Genomic DNA, 19,421 nt, shown 5'->3' with positions numbered 1-19,421 from the left:
CACTAGGGAACTCACCATTTCTACAATGGGATGGTCATGGGCTCAACAACCATCTCAGATAGAGACAGGGATGTGCTCCATCCACTCAATGCCCCAGGTTCAGTGAGGGCGGCAAACAGCAGGCACACTGGAAGCTGTCCCACTCCCCATGCTCACTCGTGACACTTTGCTGACAGGACGGTACAAGGAGCAAGAGCAGCATGAGGCCGGAGTGAACAGTGGCAGCCACGGGTTCTCAGTGAGCCACAGCAAACCTAGTTTCCCAAAGAATTTTTAAGACACTCTTTCTAAGACTATGAGTTGCTGCAGCTGTGGAAAATGACCACAGGCTCCTTCTAAAAATGTCTTTTAAGCCTGAGGGTAGCCTCTGGGCAGTTTCCTCATTTTGCGGATAAGGACCATTAATGCTATATTTTATTTTAGGGAATCTGAGTATAGAAGGAAAACACAGTTGGCAGTTCTTATCCTGGTAGGATATGTGCGATGCAGTTGTCTGAAACAGTTTCATTCAACAATTTTTATGCCAAATACAAGAAAAAAGAGTATGCTGCTGAGGATTTTAAATTCACAATTCAAACCCTACTGGTACAAGATGGAAGAGCAAGCAGGTGTGTCTACAAGCACCAAATGAAATTGCATGGGAAAAGTTTTCTTGTGATTAACAGGAAAAGAAACCAGCAATAAAATTTTAAGACATATCAGAGGAGTAAGTGGAAAGAAAAAAATCAATTAAGAAAGATAATCTCTTGGCTATTGACATTTATGTCGTTCTTAAACCACAGTAATTTGGTAAAATAGGATTATTTGCCCTCCTCTCACTGCTCACACAACTGAACAGCTCTGTAGAGAAGAGTATTTACATGTCTAAAACAATACAAATATAACATGTATTGTATTTTTACTTAATAATAGTTATTACAGTTACAGAAGAGAATGAGACTTAAAAACTAGCAATTTTGCATGTATAAATCAAATGGCTGAGGTGAGAGAAGTTCTAAGAATGCAAATTTGTCATCTTTTAAAGAAAGAAGTAAATACTGTCCTGTCGCGCGCCCCGTCCTCGCTGGCAAGAACAGCACGCAACAACAGCAGGATTCTTCTGCAGAAAGCTTTAATCTTCAGCTCTTTTGTGATACAATCATCAGGGGAAGGACCCAAAGGAAAAGACTGGGCTAGCTATATAGCTCTCATGCTCCAAGCTGATTGCGCGCTGCCTGTGATGCTTCATTAGCATAGCTGCTACGATACGCCAATTGGCTAGTAGGTGAAGGTCTAATTAGCATGTGGTATGCGGCCAGGAAGTGGTGGGATTATCCAGAAGTAGTCTTTGTTTTACCTACAACCTTTTCTCAAGCTGGGCGCCATTTTTGGGTGCGGCAGGTATGGCTACCAACATCTCCCCCTTTTTTGTTTAGTTGAAACTCAGGGCAGAACTTGTCAGCTGAGGTGGAGATAGAGGCCTGATCTCCAGAAACATCTGATGTCTTATTTTCGGAGAGGGGTTTGTAGACATCCACCCCTATGCAATCAGGCATGTCTCTCCGAGGGGCCCGTGACCTCTTGCAGTGCAGTGCCTTGCACCCTCTAGCTGACGTTGGGACCGCCCGGTACAAAGGGCCTGGGCCTGTGCAATGACCCTCTTGCACCGAGTTATGAGAAGCTTTGGGTGAGCGAACAGGTACCTTAACCTGGTGCAATGCCACAAGGGCTCAGGGTGCAAGGGCTACCTTAACCTAAAGTTGCGCTTCTTTCTTGAGTATGTTGAGCCATACTTGGGGAGAGGCGCCCATTTCTACTGCCATCAAGGCTTGAGCAATTACCACCTTATCTTGCCATTGTTGGGCTTTGAGCTTGCACAACAACCAGAATAGGAGCATGAGACCTCCAAGCATGAATACACCCATCCCAGCAATGCCCGCCCACTCTTTAACATGGGAGAGAGCTCTGTGGAACCAGGAAGAGAGTCCTTCTGCCACAGAGATATCTATTCTGGTAGAGTTGATGTGGATTATCTCTCGCCGTAGCTCTTCTAATGCTCCTTCAAAATCTTGGGACCAGTTTCCTGAAAGATACCGAGATAGGCCTTGGGACAGATTAGCTGCTCGCGTAAAGTTTTCATATTGAACGCTGGTAATGCAGAGAGCACGAAATTTTTGCTCACAACCTAATTGGGCCAATTGCCACAGCACATCGATCTGTTCTTCTACTAGATCTACTCGCTGATTGAGGACCATTATTCCTCCCTTCAGTTTGCCATCAAGAGTAGACTGACGGTCAAGGGCAGAAGACACTGATTCTGCAAGGTTATTAAGTTCAGTAGCTGTTTTAATAGAGGTGTCCAAAGCTATTGCGGCGGCAGTGGCGGCCACCGCAGCCACAGACACGATGGTTACTATGGCGGCAGTGATGCCAAAGTCGCTTCTTTCACGGAACAGGGTCATGGAGTTAGGAGCATCAACTGGGACAGGGACCCAGCGAGGAATTCGGGCTACTAAGGCATTGGTATACTTACGTGCATCCCAACATTGTGATAAAAAGCAGGTGGAATTGGAACACAGATCAAAACTATAATTGGACAGAATAAACAGGAACGGGGGATAGAGACAGACAGGGGTAGGCGGGACTGTCTTAGGGGCGGTGTTATTGATGATTTGATACAAGCGATACATGCGATATGGAAGGCGAAGGCTACTATCGAAACACTGCACTAGGCTAGCGTTGAGATTTTGAGTGCCGGCGCAGCTCGTACAATTGCATCCTGGAGTATTAGATGTCCTAGTCTGGTTGAAAAATTTGAATTGGAGTGAAACATATCCTGAACTTCTATTTCCTCCTAAAATAAAGCTAATGGAGGAAATGTCAGAGCATGACCCATTAGTCCCACATAACATCCATTTATGGAATGGGTTAAGCGACACGTCTTGGGAAATAACAGATTCTCCTTGGGTTTTCCATAGGATCTCTCTAGACATATCTGGTGAGAGGGAGAAATGTTGATCTTCGTCTATCCATGTAGCTATATGGGATTGACAATCAGTCCAAGGCCATGTGTCTCCTTCATAATCTCCCCGGCACTGGGGTGCATACCTAGGCTGATAGGGTTTATGGCAATGCGGAGGCTTAGGTCTGTTAGAGCTAGAGGTTCCATAGCAGTGGGTTGTAGTAAGAGGGTGAGGCCGGGCAAAGGTACCATTAAGCCAAATAACTTCAAAAGTAGAATAGGGGGATATTTTAGGATCATACCAGCCGTATACTCTCTGCTTTAAGGAGATGCAGTTTGTACAATTCGAATTAATGGTGAAGCATAATGTCCCTTTGGTAACAAAGGTCCGGTTTTCTCCCAAAGGCTCTGTCACTGTGTCTAGGGCTAAATAGGGCAAGTTAATGCTAGAGTTGGTAGTGAAAAAGCGTGGAAAAACTGCTGCGTTATAGCGGACTGGTATAGGCTTAGGGAAGGCAGACAATATTCCCCATCTCAGTACTCCCTGAATCGGGGTTCCCAGCGATGAGAGCAGGATCAGTAGGCACAGAGAAGTCATCTCCTTTGTCCAGGACCTTCCTTGTCAGGCGCTCTGGGATCCAGAAGGGGTTTTCTTCACCCTGGGGGAAAATACATACAGCTCCCCTGGATCTTATTATAATTGGATCTGGGCCTTTCCATTGGTTAGATAATACATCCTTCCATTTTACCAGTTCTTGTGGGTCTTTTGGCCACTGATTATGGCGGTCCGCTGCTGTATGGCCTTGAACATCCAGGTTCAAAAAATTAAGAGTGAAGAGTGCTAGGGCTATAGCTGTTTTGGGTGTGGGGGGTATGTCCTCAATTCCCCCTTTTTGTTTAATTAGATAGGATTTGAGAGTGCGGTTTGCGCGCTCCACAATCCCTTGACCCTGTGGGTTGTAAGGAAGACCAGTGATATGTTTAATCCCCATGTGATGACAAAATTGAGCAAATTTGGCAGAAGTATAGGCGGGACCATTGTCAGTTTTGAGGATTTTGGGCAACCCCCATGCGCTCCAAGCCTCAAGACAGTGGTGAATGACATGGGAAACTTTCTCTCCAGACAATGGGGAGGCAAATATGACTCCCGAACAAGTATCTACAGATACATGTACATATTTCAGCTTCCCAAAGGAAGAAATATGTGTTACGTCCATTTGCCAAACCTGTAAAGGCTTAATACCTCTAGGATTGATCCCAACATGAGGTGTGGGAAGAAAACTACAGCAGTGTTGGCAGCTAAGAACAATGTTCCTAGCTTCTGCTCTGGTTATGCGAAACCTCTTGCGCAGTGTTTCAGCAGTGACATGGAATTGTGAGTGGAATTTTGAAGCTGTGGCGACAGGGTCTAGCAGAGGGAAAGCTATGCTTCTAGTTGCAAGATCTGCTAAGTGGTTGCCTTGGGCCATAGGCCCGGGAAGGCCTGAATGTGCTCTAATGTGAGTCATATATAAAGGAGAGCGTCTAAGGAATAATTGTGATTGTATTTGTTTGAACAGGGTAGCTACTGAACTGGATGCCTTGATCAGTCCTGCTACTTCTAGGGAATTAACGGCATTGACAACATAGCTAGAATCTGACACAATATTTAAAGGTCCATGAAAGGTTTGCAGTACTTCCAAAACTATGTAGCACTCTACTATTTGTGGAGTATTGGGTGTATACTTTTTTGTCACAATATTGCCGTTATGGACATAGGCACCTGTACCTGTCTTGGATCCATCTGTATAGACTGTGTCCCCGTGCGGCAATGGGGTGTGGCTAATGATTCGAGGGAATACTAAAGGATGAGCTTTAGCAAAATTAAGGAGAGGATGCTTAGGGAAATGATTATCAAATGTTCCTGAAAAGCTGTAAGCAAGTATTGCCCAATCGTCATTCATAGCGCATAATGTTTGTATTTGCTCTTTGTTGTAGGGTGTTATGATTGTATTTGGAGCTTTTCCAAAATGTGTGACTGAGGTTTTTATTCCCTTTAGAGCGAGATTGGCTATGGTAGCAGGGTAATATTCTATTGTTCTAGCCTGAGAGGCCTGGGGATGGATCCAGATCAGTGGTCCTTGCTGCCACAAGACTGCTGTTGGCAGTCCCGGAGTAGGAAGAATGCATAATTCAAAAGGTTCATTTAATTGTATCCTATTCAATTGTGCTGTCATTAAGGCCTGTTCTACCTTATGGATAGCCTGCACTGCCTCAGGTGTAAGGGAGTGCGGAGATGTTAGTTGTGAGTCTCCTAGGATTTTAAACAGTGGTTTCAAGTCAGTGGTAGGTATCTTTAAAAATGGCCGCAACCAATTAATGTCTCCTAGGAGTTTCTGGAAATCATTCAAAGTTCGCAGCTGATCATGTCTTATCTCAAGCTTTTGGGGGCAAATTACATCTGTATAAATGGTGGCTCCTAGGAATTTGCTAACACTAGATTTTTGGACCTTCTCACTGGCTATATTCAGTCCCCAAGTCTCTAGGGATTTAGTGAGCTTTACATAGGCCTCTTCTACTTCTGCTGATTGTGGGGAGCAGAGAAGGATATCATCCATATAGTGAATGATTTTTAGTTTGGGGTAGTTTTCGCGGACTGGTGCTAGCGCTTGTTGAACATACAGTTGACATAAGGTGGGGCTATTTGCCATCCCTTGAGGGAGGACTTTCCACTGAAATCTGGCGTCTGGTTGCTCATGATTAATAGCTGGCAGGGTGAAAGCAAACCTTTCTCTATCTTTGATGTTTAGGTGTATGGAGAAGAAACAATCTTTGATGTCTATTATGATTACTTTCCACTCTTTGGGTAGAGCAGAGAGAAGTGGCAGTCCTCGCTGGACAGGTCCAAATAGCCTCATTTGAGCATTTACTGCTCTCAAGTCATGAAGCAATCTCCATGCTCCTGACTTTTTTCTGATCATAAATATGGGCGTATTCCATGGAGATACAGAGGGCTCTAAATGTCCTAATTGGAGCTGTTCTTGTACTAAATGGTGAGCTGCTTCTAATTTCTCAGAGGATAGGGGCCACTGAGGAACCCATATGGCCTCTGTAAGCCAAGGTATGGGCATGGCGTCTTCAATGGCCCCTAGGAAAAACCCAGGCCATGACGGTCATTTTTTACTTTGGGAAGGATAGGCTCTGTACGTCCCTGTTGGTGCTTCCCTAGACCTTTACCAGGGATATATCCCATATCCATCATTATGCTTTGGGCACGGGAGGAGTATTCATTAATGAGTTTCAGTCCCAATACTTGCATCACATCTCTTCCCCATAAATTGACCGGTAGGGGGAGCACATAAGGGGTAACTGTACCTTCTTGCCCCTCAGGCGCCTGCCATTTTAATGGTCTGGCGCTAATGGTGGGGCTAGCTTCATACCCTAGGCCTTGTAGAGAGTGAGAAGACTGGATTACTGGCCACTTCGAAGGCCACCAGGTGGCGGAGATGATACTTTTATCTGCTCCAGTGTCTAAAATCCCTTCAAAACTCTTTCCCTCTACAGTAAGGGTCAATTTAGGTCTATCTGCCAGGTCTAGCGCTATAAAGGCTGAACTGTAATCAGAAGAACCAAAACCTTTTTCTCCTCTCTTATCTGTGGCAGCTGAATACTTGGCATGGAAACTAGGCAAAACTAAAAGTTGGGCAATGCGATCCCCAGGGGAGATAGGGTAAATTCCTCTGGGGGCTGAACACATGATTTTTACCTGTCCTTCGTAGTCTTGATCAATAACCCCGGGGTGAACTACAAGGCCTCTCAAGGTAGCAGAAGAGCGCCCCAAGAGCAACCCTACTGTATCTGGTGGTAAGGGGCCTTTAAAGTCTGAGGGGATGGGTTGAAATCCCATCTGTGGAGTTAACACTATTCTGGTGGTGGCACGGATGTCCAATCCTGCTGAACCTGGAGTAGCTCTCCTTGGGGGGCTGTGCTGCTCCTGAAGGACACTGGTGTGCTGGCTGCCCCATATATTTGCGGGCCCTGGCGTCGAGGGCCCCTCTGGGAGTTTTTTGGCGGCTCTAAAGGTTTGCCATCTATGTCCTTGACAGATCGGCATTCTTTAGCCCAATGCCTGCCCTTCTTACATCTTGGGCACACTCCAGGGGTTTTCTGGGCCATCTGTTCGAAGTTTGGGCCTCTACAGTCTCTCTTCATGTGACCTAGTTGTCCACATTGAAAACACTTAACATTCCCATTAAGGGTTTTTGCTTGTTTATAGCTTTGCAATATAGCGGCGGCTAGGCCTGCATTGGTGAGGGGCCCTCCTATCTCCCTGCAAGCTTTCAGCCAAGCAGTCAATCCTTTCTGTTTCCAGGGGGTAATTGCCTGTCTGCATTCTCTGGTGCACTGTTCAAACACAAGTTGTTGGACAAGGGGCATGGCCTGTTCTTGATCTCCAAACACTCGGCCTGCAGCTTCCATCATGCGAGCGACGAAGTCTGAGAATGGCTCGCTTGGTCCCTGAAGTATTTTTGTTAAATTACCTGACACTTGTCCTTTGTTAGTGAGGGCCTTCCATGCCTTAGTAGCACACGCATTTATCTGTGTGTATAACGGTACAGGAAAAGCGGTCTGGTTGGCTACCCACTGTCCCTGGCCTGTCAACATATCATAGGACCAATGACACGTGGGTTCCCCCGCAGCAGCGTTATCACACGCCTGGGTCATGCTTATATCATGCCATAGTGCCTTCCACTCTATATACTGTCCCATGCTAGAAAGACAAGCTTTTGCTACATATTGCCAGTCTGAGGGTGTCATAGCTGATTCCGCCAGCCTTTCAATCTGCGCTAGGGTGTAATTAGCACTGACTCCATAGGTCCGAACAGCCTCTGCGAGGTCTTTAACCTCTTTATGGGTAAGGGGTTGATGGGCACGTACCCCTGCATTGTCCTCTATTATGGGGAACATCTGTCTAATTGCTCTTAAATCTTCTGGAGCACAAAAGGAATGCGCGCCGCTCGCATATGGCGGCGGGGCAGAGGGCGATGAGGAGCGCCCTGGTTTTACTTTCTCTTTAGACTGTCTCTCCGTCTTGCTGGTTCCCTTACTTCCGTCTTTCGCTTTTTTAGTCTCTTCTTCCTCCTCCGAGGATATTAACTCATCCTCTGATTCGTTATTGGAAAGTTGGAGCTCTCTCAACTCTTTCCAGGGGTATTTGCTATTTTCTCCGAGGCGGTCGTCACCTGCTTCTCGGGGCTCTTTCGCTTTTGCCCTAGACGGGCTCTCTCCCTCACTCTGGGGTTTCTTAACTTTCGTTTTAGCGGTCCTCTTTCGGCCGCGAGCTAGCTCTGTCTCCCGTTCCGTTTCTGACATGCTTTCTTGTATGTCTGACAAGGCTCTCTGACCTGCTTTTATCACCTCTTCACATTTTTCATCCTGCAGGCAGGCCCTAATTAATTTCCATAGTGGTCTAGTGCCTCCTCTCAAGTGTCCCTCTTCTTCCTCTCTATCAAGATCTTTCCCTAACTTGTCCCAGCTCGGGATGGAGAGGGACCCTGAACAGATAAACCAGGGGGCAACACAGTCTACTTCTTTTACAAATGATCCTAAAACTTTGGTGGAGACCTTCAAATTTCGCTCTTTGAGAACTGCCTGTAATGCTGAGACTAACGATGGTGCGTTTCCCATGGTGCCTCTTTATTTACAGAGAACCATCAGCCACCTCCCTTAAAAGCGCGTCTCTCGGAACTTACCTCTCCGGGCTATCTCTGCAGTTCTGAATCTTCTCCAGATGTCTGAAGGGTCCTCCCGGTGCCGGTGATGTTCTGGTTCCCGGGTTTCGGCACCACTTGTCGCGCGCCCCGTCCTCGCCAGCAAGAACAGCACGCAACAACAGCAGGATTCTTCTGCAGAAAGCTTTAATCTTCAGCTCTTTTGTGATACAATCATCAGGGGAAGGACCCAAAGGAAAAGACTGGGCTAGCTATATAGCTCTCATGCTCCAAGCTGATTGCGCGCTGCCTGTGATGCTTCATTAGCATAGCTGCTACAATACGCCAATTGGCTAGTAGGTGAAGGTCTAATTAGCATGTGGTATGCGGCCAGGAAGTGGCGGGATTATCCAGAAGTAGTCTTTGTTTTACCTACAACCTTTTCTCAAGCTGGGCGCCATTTTTGGGTGCGGCAGGTATGGCTACCAACACTGTCCAAATATAAAATCAAGGAATGTAAACACTAGTATGAGGGACAGGGTGATCATAAAACTGCAAGCAGAACCTCATAAAGAAGATATATCCTGCTGACCTGGGAGAGGTCACATGAAAATAGGGGCAGAGGAAAACTTACTCTTTACCTTTGACCCTCCTGTCAACAGGCTTTACTGTCTGAACATTGGCATTAACATGGCCCTAGTAACTTAAGCGTTCTGTTTCCTTTTCATTAACTTTGATGCCTAAGGTTAAGAATGAGACAAAAATTTTAATGGAAAGAAAATCACCGGTTTGGATTACTTAAGATAAATGGCTGGAAGCAAAACCGGGGTGGCCTTTCAATATTCACAGCACAAGGCATTGTTTTTAAGGAAGACATGCCCCAGATCCTCATCACTGTAGAACACTGTGGCAGACATCTCAGTAAAGTGAAAATGGAAGATTAAACATTCGGAGAGAAGGTAAGACAAGTGAAGAACTCCTTGATTAGGTAAGTGATGTTTTAGACAGAATAATACTTATTTTTAAATTCAGATCAAATTTCCTAAGAAAATATTAACTGCAGGATATGCGAGCTTCTAATTGAGGCAATTTCCCAAACAGATTTCATCATAAAAACCAGAAGGTTTAGTAAGCTTGCTTTGGAGACACTTGGCTCTGCTATTAGAACAAGAGTGCAAATGCTGCATGAGGCAAGACCCAAAAGAACTGGTTACACACACTCAGCTGAAAACACCTGTAGCTATTGCCCCTTCACATAACAATTTTTGTTGAGTATGTTCTGTGTTCCTAGCATCACAACAGGTGACAGACACTACAGTAAAGACACCACAGAGCCAGCTGAGCAGAAGCACAAGGTACTCAGAGCCTAGATGAAGGCAAAGAAACGAACAAAAACACTCCAAGATAATAAATGTCCTAAGAGTAATAAGGTTTTCTGGGCATGGGGGAGAGAGAAATAATGAGAGTCCTGGTCAATTAGAGGAAGATCAACAACAAGGCCTGCTCAGATTGGGTTTTGAGACAGAAACAGTACCGACTTATGCAGGAGGTGAAAAGACAGAATTTGGCAACCAACTGGGTAATGACGTGAGGCAAATGGGGTGGGGCTACTTGCAGTGCTTAACTCTGTAGATGTAGCCATTAACCCTATATTAATAATGTGTACATTTTAAAGACAGAGCAAAATCTCCTGTGAACAACAATGAAATTTGGAACTTTAGCTTCCCTTTTTGTCTCTGAACAGCTATTAGCACATAACTGCTGCAGCAGTTGGGCTTCAACATACGTCAAAATTTCTGTCCATTACTACATTCTTTTCCTTTCTGCCTAAATATATGCTTAATTTTCATGAAGGAGAGTTTGGGAACAGCAAAGCCTGTGTTTCTCAAGTGTGATCACTGAGGAGCCCCAGGAGGTAGCAGGAAATGTGAATGGACTGTCTACAGCAGGTGTTAGCAATGGAAGGGCCTGTGAGCAAGTGTGCTGTTGTCATTTTTAAAGGGTTAGAAACCAAAACAAAACAACCAAACAGAATATGCAGGAGAGAACTATGTGGCACACAAAGTCTAAAGTATTCGTCAAATGGCCCAACTCAGGATATAGGGGACTGGAGTATATACTTTGAAGTAGCCCTTCTAATGTAAAATTTCTTAAATCTTAAATTTCTTAAATTGAATATGGCATTTTAATCTTAAACATTCAGGGAAATCAGTCAAGGCATCCTGCCCCACAATATATCAGTGTTTGTCTTGCTACTAAAACTTGTTATGTTCCACAGTGTATTCAAAATCCTCAAGTCAAATTAACGCTCTGGGCAGAGAGCTATCTTTATTCTGTGACTTTGGGAAGTCCTAGGCCCTGAGGAAAACAATTATGGTTTTGCCAGCAACACAGATAATAATCATCTTAACTTTTCCTAGTTTCCATTTCACCAATTGACTATTTCTTGACCTTGAACTCATCCGGTGCCACCAACATAACCCATCATAGCCTGACAACAGAATGCCCCAAAGTATTTTTGTTTTTGACAAAGGACTAAAACAAATAGTGAAATAGCCTAATATGAAAATGTACTTTCTAAAATAACATTCAATTTACAAACTCTTTGGAATAGCTTGCCAGTTGCAAACTAATATGGCTAGTAACAAAAAAAATAGCCCATAGCAGAGAAATGATTACATTAACGATAATAATCCTTTAAAGGAATGACATGTATCTAAAAATAAGTTACCTGTATTTGGAAACTATTTTTGTTAGACAACAAAGGAGGACACAAAATGGTATATACAGTATGATCCAAAAAAAAAAGATGTATAGGCGGACTCAATAATATGGGTGATTGTAGTAAACAATCACTGTTTTTCATGTGAAACCTTCATAAGAGAGTATATCAGTAATATCTTAATATTTAAAAAAACACATAGACCAAATGTTTGCTGTCTTTCTTGAAAGATAAAACTGATTACTCCCACTCTACTTTCTCATTCTCATTTTTCTAATATTCACTGCTTTCATATTCATTTTAGTGCTGGGAAAAAGAAATAATGACAAAAAGACCACTGAGTAACCAGTTCAGTTTGAAAACTTTAAATAACTCTTTCTAACAACTTCCTGTGAGACCGTTGTCTAAACAGCATTTCATATATTTATGTGTGGGAATGTGTGTGTGTGACACACATACATATGAATAACTCTTTCTTTTGTATAATCTAAGTATGAATCAGGGATTTGAAATCTTCTAATTAAGAGAGTTGGTTCCTCATGCTTCAAAAGACAACCCCAAATACTCTAAATATATCCCTCACTATGATCTTCCCAAAAGTCTTACATAAACCCTTCACATGGGAACAACACAGCTTCATAAAACGTAGGAGATTTTGTGGTGCACTTCTGAGTCTCCACCAGTGGTTAGAAGATGCTAATACATCTTGTCTCCATTCATGGAAAAGAAAAGAAAAGATGCCACAATGAACCATTGCTGGCTAATGAGCCTTTCTGCACCTCCTCAAGACCAGCTGCAACCATCTCCAGTCTACTTCAGGATCCAATTAACAAAGTAAAAAGGGGAAATGCTGTCACACTTGGCCCCAAATCATTACTTACATAAGGAAACTTTTATATAAACTTATTTGGTTACCAATATAACTAATGTTTAGGTACAAAATTAATACTCCACAAGTATCATCTAAAATTACAAAAATTCAAAAGTTTTAAAAGATAAATAATCTTTTAACTTGCTTCATGGAAAATGGATAAAAGGTTATTCTTCTATAAAAACAGTCTTCTTTCTCTCAACTGAGCCATCCTCTCTTTATGATCAAACAACACTTACATGAAAAAATTCTGGAAATGTGTTTTACAATGTGAATAACTTAACATTACTGAAATGTACAATTAAAAGCAGTTAAGATAGTAAATTCTGTAATATGTTTTAACCACAAGAAAAATTTTCAATGAAAAACAAAATTAAAAAAATATTTAATGAAACACACATCATTTTTTCCCTGTAAAGATAAGACAAGAAATGAAAGGGGAGCAAATATTCTCCTATGGTGTAGTAGATGTGTGTGTTTTCATTTCTGGTGCATTCCACACATGCGAGTTCCACAGAGAAACAACAAAGTTTAAAAACCTTGAACATGAGGACCTGAGTTTCCTAAAGTCCAAATCAGACACTAAAGCTTCTCAGAAAAGACTAAGTGTTGGCACCCCATTTCAAGAGAGAAATCTAGCTCACGGTGGGACACCAGAGGGAAATACCCAGAACAACCAGTCTGTGCCAATCCGGTTCTTAACTACAAACAACAGAAATGAACACTGGCAACATAAAAGGGATAGGAAACCGTGGCGGTACAGTAGGAGCTCACAGAATTCACACTAAAGGCAGAGGACCAGTTTACTTAGAATGAATTTCCATGACTGTACCCAAGAACACACCTGACCTTACCCCAGGATCAGCCCATCACCCCTGTGCACTTACTACCACCTCCAACTGGTCCTCTGTTTCTGTACTGTTCCCTCAGTGTTCAGATTCTGGGGTGGGAAGAACTGACTGGGCATGCCAGGGAGCTTCTTTTCAGTGGAGAATTCCTCCCAATAGGCAGCATATTCAAATGCTGAGGACAGAGAGAAGGCAATTTTCCACACTGGATACCAAGGAGCTTAGCAGCCATTTATGTCTGCAGGCCTAACTCATTTGTTTAAAATACATAAGTTTCCAAACAGTTCCAGGAAACAGAGTCTTCATGCTCACTGGATCCTGTAACTTGCGATGCGGTAGGTTTAAATACATTATCACCAGATAAGACTAGTCATAGAGCATCATGGGTTAAGCAAGCTGTACAAAAGAAGGTGGAATGAATGAGGCCATGGGTAGCTGCCCTCTAAGCCTTTTGCTTTTGTCTCAAACCTGCTTGACCTTGATCAGAGCAGACACTGTCTTCCAAACTCATGCCACAACAGAGTAAGGACAGAGTGTACACCCCAGCATTATGGGTCTAACATTACCCAAGCCGAAAATATGCCATTTATTTGGCACAGTTTGGTCAATATGAAACCCTCTAACCAGCTTCCAGTCTATCTGTACAAACTCCCACAGATACTGTAGGGCAAAGATGCACAGAGATTTAGAGTGTCACAAAGAGGTGAAAGTAAGGACAGAGAACTTTCATAACATTACATTCTCTTATTCATTCAAAACATTTCTCTACTCAAAAGGCTTTGAAATTCCTCTGTTCAAAGGGCTTCTACTTTTATGATGATAGAGCAAAGATGTCTCTACCACGTTTATTTTCTTGAATAGTCAACAGAACAAGCCTTTTAAAAAAATTGAACTCCATTTTTTTAAATTAAAACTAGGGGACATCTAGATCCCTGCACCACAACATATGCAAAATGTATGTTGAAATGGTGAGGGATGTGAGACACAGAGGATGGCCAAACCTCCGTATCTGAGGAGGCAGCATCAACATAAACAGGCTGCAGGGACCACCTGTAAAGGTGGCGTGTGGCAAAAGCAGAAACAGGGAGACCATTTAAAAGCCTGTACAAGGTGTAGTTAGACTCCAAGGATAGTCCACTGTCCCCTTTGTTGTAGAGCAACAAAATTGTAACACCAGCAGTGAAGAAAATAGGGGTGAAAACAAGATTAGAAAGTAAACATGTGCATGTCAGAGCATGAGATCCTCCAGGCCTACAGGAACTCTCTCCACACAGGTCAAGAGCTCCAGTATCTGGGCTGATACTCCCAAAACAAGAGACCGAGGGGCCATCCTCTGGGAAAATTAACCATCTACTGAAAAGACTTACAGATAAACTATCAGTATCTGCAATGAGAACGCCACCTGGGGACCCAGTCACCCTACAAAATCCGGCAGAAAACAAGCCCGCAGACATAGAGGCGCACGTGTCACAAATGGGCACACTCCATTTCTTGATAGATCTCCAGTGCTTCACCTCTTACATAAGCGAAAGAGAAGGATCACCAAACATCTGAGTAAGACCAAGATAATTAGGACAAAAGACCAAAATAACGTGAAAAAAAGTATAATAGTAGAAACAGACAATACTGGTAAAAGAAGAAAACTTCAAAGAAATCATACTTAATATCTCCGTTGAGCTAAGATACTGCATTCATCTCATAAGAGCCTACTATTAAATGAAAAAAAATCAGGAAGAATGGAAAAGAAACAAAAAATTCAAGGTAAGGATATAAAGCTTAGTTAAAGAAATCTCATGGAAAGGAGAACAAAAAGTTAGAGAAGTGGACAATACAGAGAAAAAGGTAAGAACACTGGAAAATCAATGTTAAAAAGTTTTATACAAAAATTAATATGCAGTCAAAAAAAGGGAAACAGGAGAAAATCTTCAAAGGAAATACTATAAGAACATATTGAATAACTCAACCACATAATCTTAGGTTATAAAGACCCACTGAGCACTCAACTCAATGAAGGAAAAATAGTTTACATTGTGGCTAATTCACCAACAATTTCTAGGATAAACATGAGTAAGAGACCTAAAATACTAGCACAGAAGAAAATGACAAAAACATGCAAAAGATCATGGAAAATGACCTCAGACTTGTCCACTGCAGCACTGAAGAGAAGATGATAATAAAGCTGGGTGGCCAGAAAGATTTCCCACCTAGGATTCTGAACCCAGCAGAACTACCAGGCAGCATGAGACCACTTTCATGCCTGCAAAGTCTGAGGAAGATGTCGAAAAGGGCTGGAATTTGTTTGAAGCCTCCTAGCTGTATTTGATAGCCTCACTCTATCACATTACCCTAACCCTAACACTAACCCATTCCTGTACCCTATCCATAGTTCTAACCCCTTCTCTTCCTATTGTCTTATTTCAAACAAAACCCTTACGACAAACCCTACTCTTCACTGTGTTCCAATCCTACATTTATTAAGTATTAGGCAGTATTATTTTAATCCTAAATATCTAAATTATTAAATCCCAAAGCTCTGAACCCTTAAATTCCAAATGTAAGCTTCTAAATTAACTAAGCGTAGTTACAAGGAAAAAGAACATTACACAAACATGTTTTCCTTGTATACATTAGCAATGAATAATCACAAAAGGAATTTTTTAATTCTCTACTAAATAATGTCAACATTAATAATAAACATGGGAACAGACTTAATTTAAGTGCAAGTATTATGCATTTAAAATTATAAAACATTGATAATAGGAAAAATAAAGAAAAGCTAAATAAATGTAAGGTCCTGCTGTGGTGATGGCAGACTTAATATCTCTAAGATGGCAATGGCACAAATGCACCCTACAGACTCAATGTGGTTCCTATGAAAATTCCCAAAGCTTTTTGCTAAGAATTGCTCCAGCTGATCCTGTCACATATTAAATTGCAAGGGACCACAATGAGCCCTTGAGCAGAATCTTGATAAAGAAAATCAAAGCTGGAGGCACAGTCTTCCCAAAATCAAATCTTAGTACAAAGTGAGCAGTAAATGAAACACTGTGACACTGTCATAACTTGTACATGTGCATGTGCCATGAACTTGTACAGTGCAACAAGACAACATCCCAACTTTTTAAATGGATGAGAGACTCCAAGACATACAAATGCTCCAACAAGCACATGGAAAGGTGTCACATAGAATTCCCTGCACACACATGGGAATGGCTATAATCAGGAAAACTGAAAATCACACATTACCAAGGATGCAGAAGAACTGGAGCCCCTAACCTTTGCTTGTGGAAATGTAAAACGGGCAGCCTGTGTACAACACCTTGGTGTTTCCTCATAAAGATAAAATACAATTACCTAATTGTGGTTCTACACCCACTCCTAGATAATACTGCAAAGAAATGACTATGATGTTCAAACAGAAACTGGCCCACGAGTTCTTGGCAGCTTTGATCAGCGCAGCAAAAAGTCAGAAACAACTCAAATGCCCATCAAGGGGTGAATGGATGGATAAAAACGGGTTGATCCATAAACTGCATTTTTCTGCCATATACAGAAAGGAAAATGGTCCACAGCCTCCTGGAAAACAGTGTGGGGGGGGAAGGTGTCCCCAGAAACTTGAACATACAGTTAATATATGAGCAGCAATTCCATTTCAGGGCATCTGCCCAAACCACAGGGCATCTGCCAAAAGCAGGGACTTAGAAATTTGGACACATATGTTCACAACTGCATGACTCACAATGGTTAAAAGGTGGAGAAGACCCACGTGTCCACAGACAAATGGATGAACAAAGTGTGGTCTCCACACAATGGAGTGAACAAGGGCATCCTGGCACCTGCTGCATGGATGGACCCTAAAGCCAATTTTCTCAGTGAAATGCACCAGTCAAAGAAGGATGAATACTATGTGATCCCACTTACGTGAGATCTGGCAGAGCCCATCTGAACTAAAGTCCCTGGAACAGTTCCAGAAAAAGGAAATGTGATCAGAATAGAAAGACATTTGCACACAGCTGGGGTAGGTGGAAACAGCTGTGCTGGGTCTGTGCGCTGGATTATCATGTGGAGACACTAATACTTCCCTCATTTAGGGTCAGGTGGTGGCTCCCTATAAACTTGTCCCTATTTAGGGTAGAGACCAAGAGAATTTTGTGTGAAGTGGCAGGTGTGGTAAAGTGGGACCATGGGGCATTTAGTGTAAAGAGTCTTTGTACAGACATTGCAAGTTTTCTGTGTGCTTGAAATTGCTGGAAAGTAAATTACTTTGCAGAACAACCATGCCAGACCTGCACCAGAAAAGCAAAGCAGACATCACACCCAGTCACAGAGGCCAAGACCTCCCCATTCAGTTCACCTGAAGTTTTCCACTACTTAGCCTGCGGGAGTCACTACAAGGCACGTGGTAAAATTCCCTTGCAGACACTGGGCTTGGGTGTTGGGACGACCTGGAGTGGAACACTGGGATTTTTAAATTCCAATTTCCACACTGCTCCACCAAAAACCTGTTACAGCTAAAAATAAAATCAATAATCTTGCAGGATACAAAATCAACATACAGTTGTTGTTTGTTTCTGTTCACCAATAACCAACCATCAGGAAGAGACATTAAGAAAACAATGCCCTTTACAACTGCATCATAAAGAATGAAGTACCTAAGGACAAGCCTAACCAATGAGGCGGGAGGCTTGAAGCTTGAGACCTGAACACTGTGGACACTGCAGACTAGGATGGGGCGTGGGGGGGGGTTGGTTATTACAATTCCTCTCCACGAATAGGAAACTTCAGACTCCGTGGGACACCCCATTGAAATTCCACCACACTTCACAAAGAATCAAACACCCTACAGGCTGGATAGAACCACACAGGACCCCATCCTCACAGCCATCATGAGGAAGCAGAGCCTGGGCATCGTGCCCTGACCTCCCACTACACTGGATCTGTAGCAACGGAGACCCCATGTGGCGACAAAGCAGAAGCGGGAGTCGAAACAGAACACCAGGAGCCCTTCATCCCCCAACCTGCTCGATATTAAGAACCGGCTCACGAGGCCCCGATCGCAGGCCGTGGGTGTGGGCTGCCCTCAGGGAGCCAGGCTGGGTCAGCGCCATGCTGTGCCCAGGGGGGCCTCCCAGGTGTACCCCCAACACGGGGACCCTTCCCGGCAAACCACCCTGTTTGCTGGGTGCTCAGCAAAGGCTGAAGCACAGGTAAGCGAGCCGCTTAAGCAGCCAAGTACCCTCCGCCCCCATTCCCATTTCAGAGCCTTGTTAGGAAGGATTCCTGCAGCCCGGAGGGTGTTCCACAGGTGTGGACAATCCACCCACTGCACGGGGTCCGAGGCACGCAGCGTGGAGACACAGGCTCCCTGGGAAGCGCTGGACAACACATACCCGCCCCAGCCCTGTCTCAGCCCGGGCCCGAACTCTCCCTGAGTGCCGCCCGCCACACCCTGAACTCAGCCGCACCCGTCTTGGCTCAGACTCCTCAAAGACTCCATTTGCCATCACAGGCCTTCCTCTCCAGGCCCCTGAAGAAGAGCACTCAGCAGGAGATGCACGGAAAGCTTCTCCTTACCTTTCCCTACCGCAGCTCCTCAGGAAACCAAGCTGTCCCTGCGGACGCGGCCAGCGGTGTCACGGAGCTGCATGGGAGCCGGAGCAATTCCAGCACTGGTCAGAGCCAGGAGAAAAGGCCTGCGTCCTGACCGCGCATGAGCCCTGCTTGTCCACAAAGAGGGCAGAGGCGCCGCTTGTAGGTCACGGTGAGCATTGCAGGATGCGCGCTTACAGTTCAGGAAAGGTGGTGCCCCCTTGTGGCTAAACTGATGAACCACAAATCTTTGGAAATTCAAGCCGCAATGGGCACAAATTTCCTGTGTCTTCTCCACTTTGATTGAGAGTGACATGAGTGAAATGAAGTAGGCAAAGGCTTTACAACTTACACCAAGATTAACTCGAAATTCCCCATAGGTATGTTCCTTAGAAAAATAAAAATAGAAATACCATTTGACCCGGTAATTCCACTCTTAGGAATTTACCCAAAGAATATAGTTTCTCAGATTCCAAAAGGCATATGCATCCCTATATTTGATGCAGCACTTTTTACAAGAGCCAAGATATGGAAGCAACCTAAGTGTCCATCAGGAGATGAATGTATAAAGAAGGTGTGGTACATAAACACAATGGAATACTACTTAACCATAAGAATAAACATATCCTACCATATGCAAGAACATAGATGGAGCTGGAAGATATTATGCTCAGTGAAATAAGCCAGGTGGAGAAAAACAAATGCCAAATGATTTCCCGCAATTGTGGAGTATAACAGCAAAGTAAAAATGAAGAACCAA

The 19,421-nt window shown here is 43.6% G+C and overlaps 1 protein-coding gene across 2 annotated transcripts; it reads right to left on the bottom strand.

Annotated features, from left to right (window-relative positions):
• Positions 1 to 1,100: 1,100 nt before the first annotated feature.
• LOC130684995 (uncharacterized) lies at positions 1,101 to 18,781 on the bottom strand. 2 transcript variants are annotated; one of them, XM_057508171.1, is made up of 3 exons: positions 18,647 to 18,781; positions 8,674 to 8,826; positions 1,101 to 3,600 (listed from the first exon to the last, which is right to left on the bottom strand). In XM_057508171.1, the coding sequence occupies exon 3, from the start codon at positions 3,537 to 3,539 to the stop codon at positions 1,734 to 1,736; it is 1,806 nt and encodes a 601-aa protein (XP_057364154.1). In that variant the 5' UTR covers positions 3,540 to 3,600; positions 8,674 to 8,826; positions 18,647 to 18,781; the 3' UTR covers positions 1,101 to 1,733. The 2 variants fall into 2 exon arrangements, with proteins under 2 accessions (XP_057364154.1, XP_057364153.1); XM_057508170.1 differs by having other exon boundaries at positions 8,674 to 8,851; positions 18,647 to 18,775.
• Positions 18,782 to 19,421: the final 640 nt, after the last annotated feature.

Source organism: Manis pentadactyla, chromosome 9 (genome assembly GCF_030020395.1).
Source record: "Manis pentadactyla isolate mManPen7 chromosome 9, mManPen7.hap1, whole genome shotgun sequence".
Lineage (NCBI taxonomy): Eukaryota > Metazoa > Chordata > Mammalia > Pholidota > Manidae > Manis > Manis pentadactyla.
Note: the sequence above shows the minus strand (reverse complement) of the source record. Positions and strands in the feature narration are given on the sequence as shown.

What these genes read in the sequence shown, in the direction of transcription:
- LOC130684995 (XM_057508171.1), bottom strand. Translation starts at nt 3,539, where the DNA reads ATGACTTCTCTGTGCCTACTGATCCTGCTCTCATCGCTGGGAACCCCG.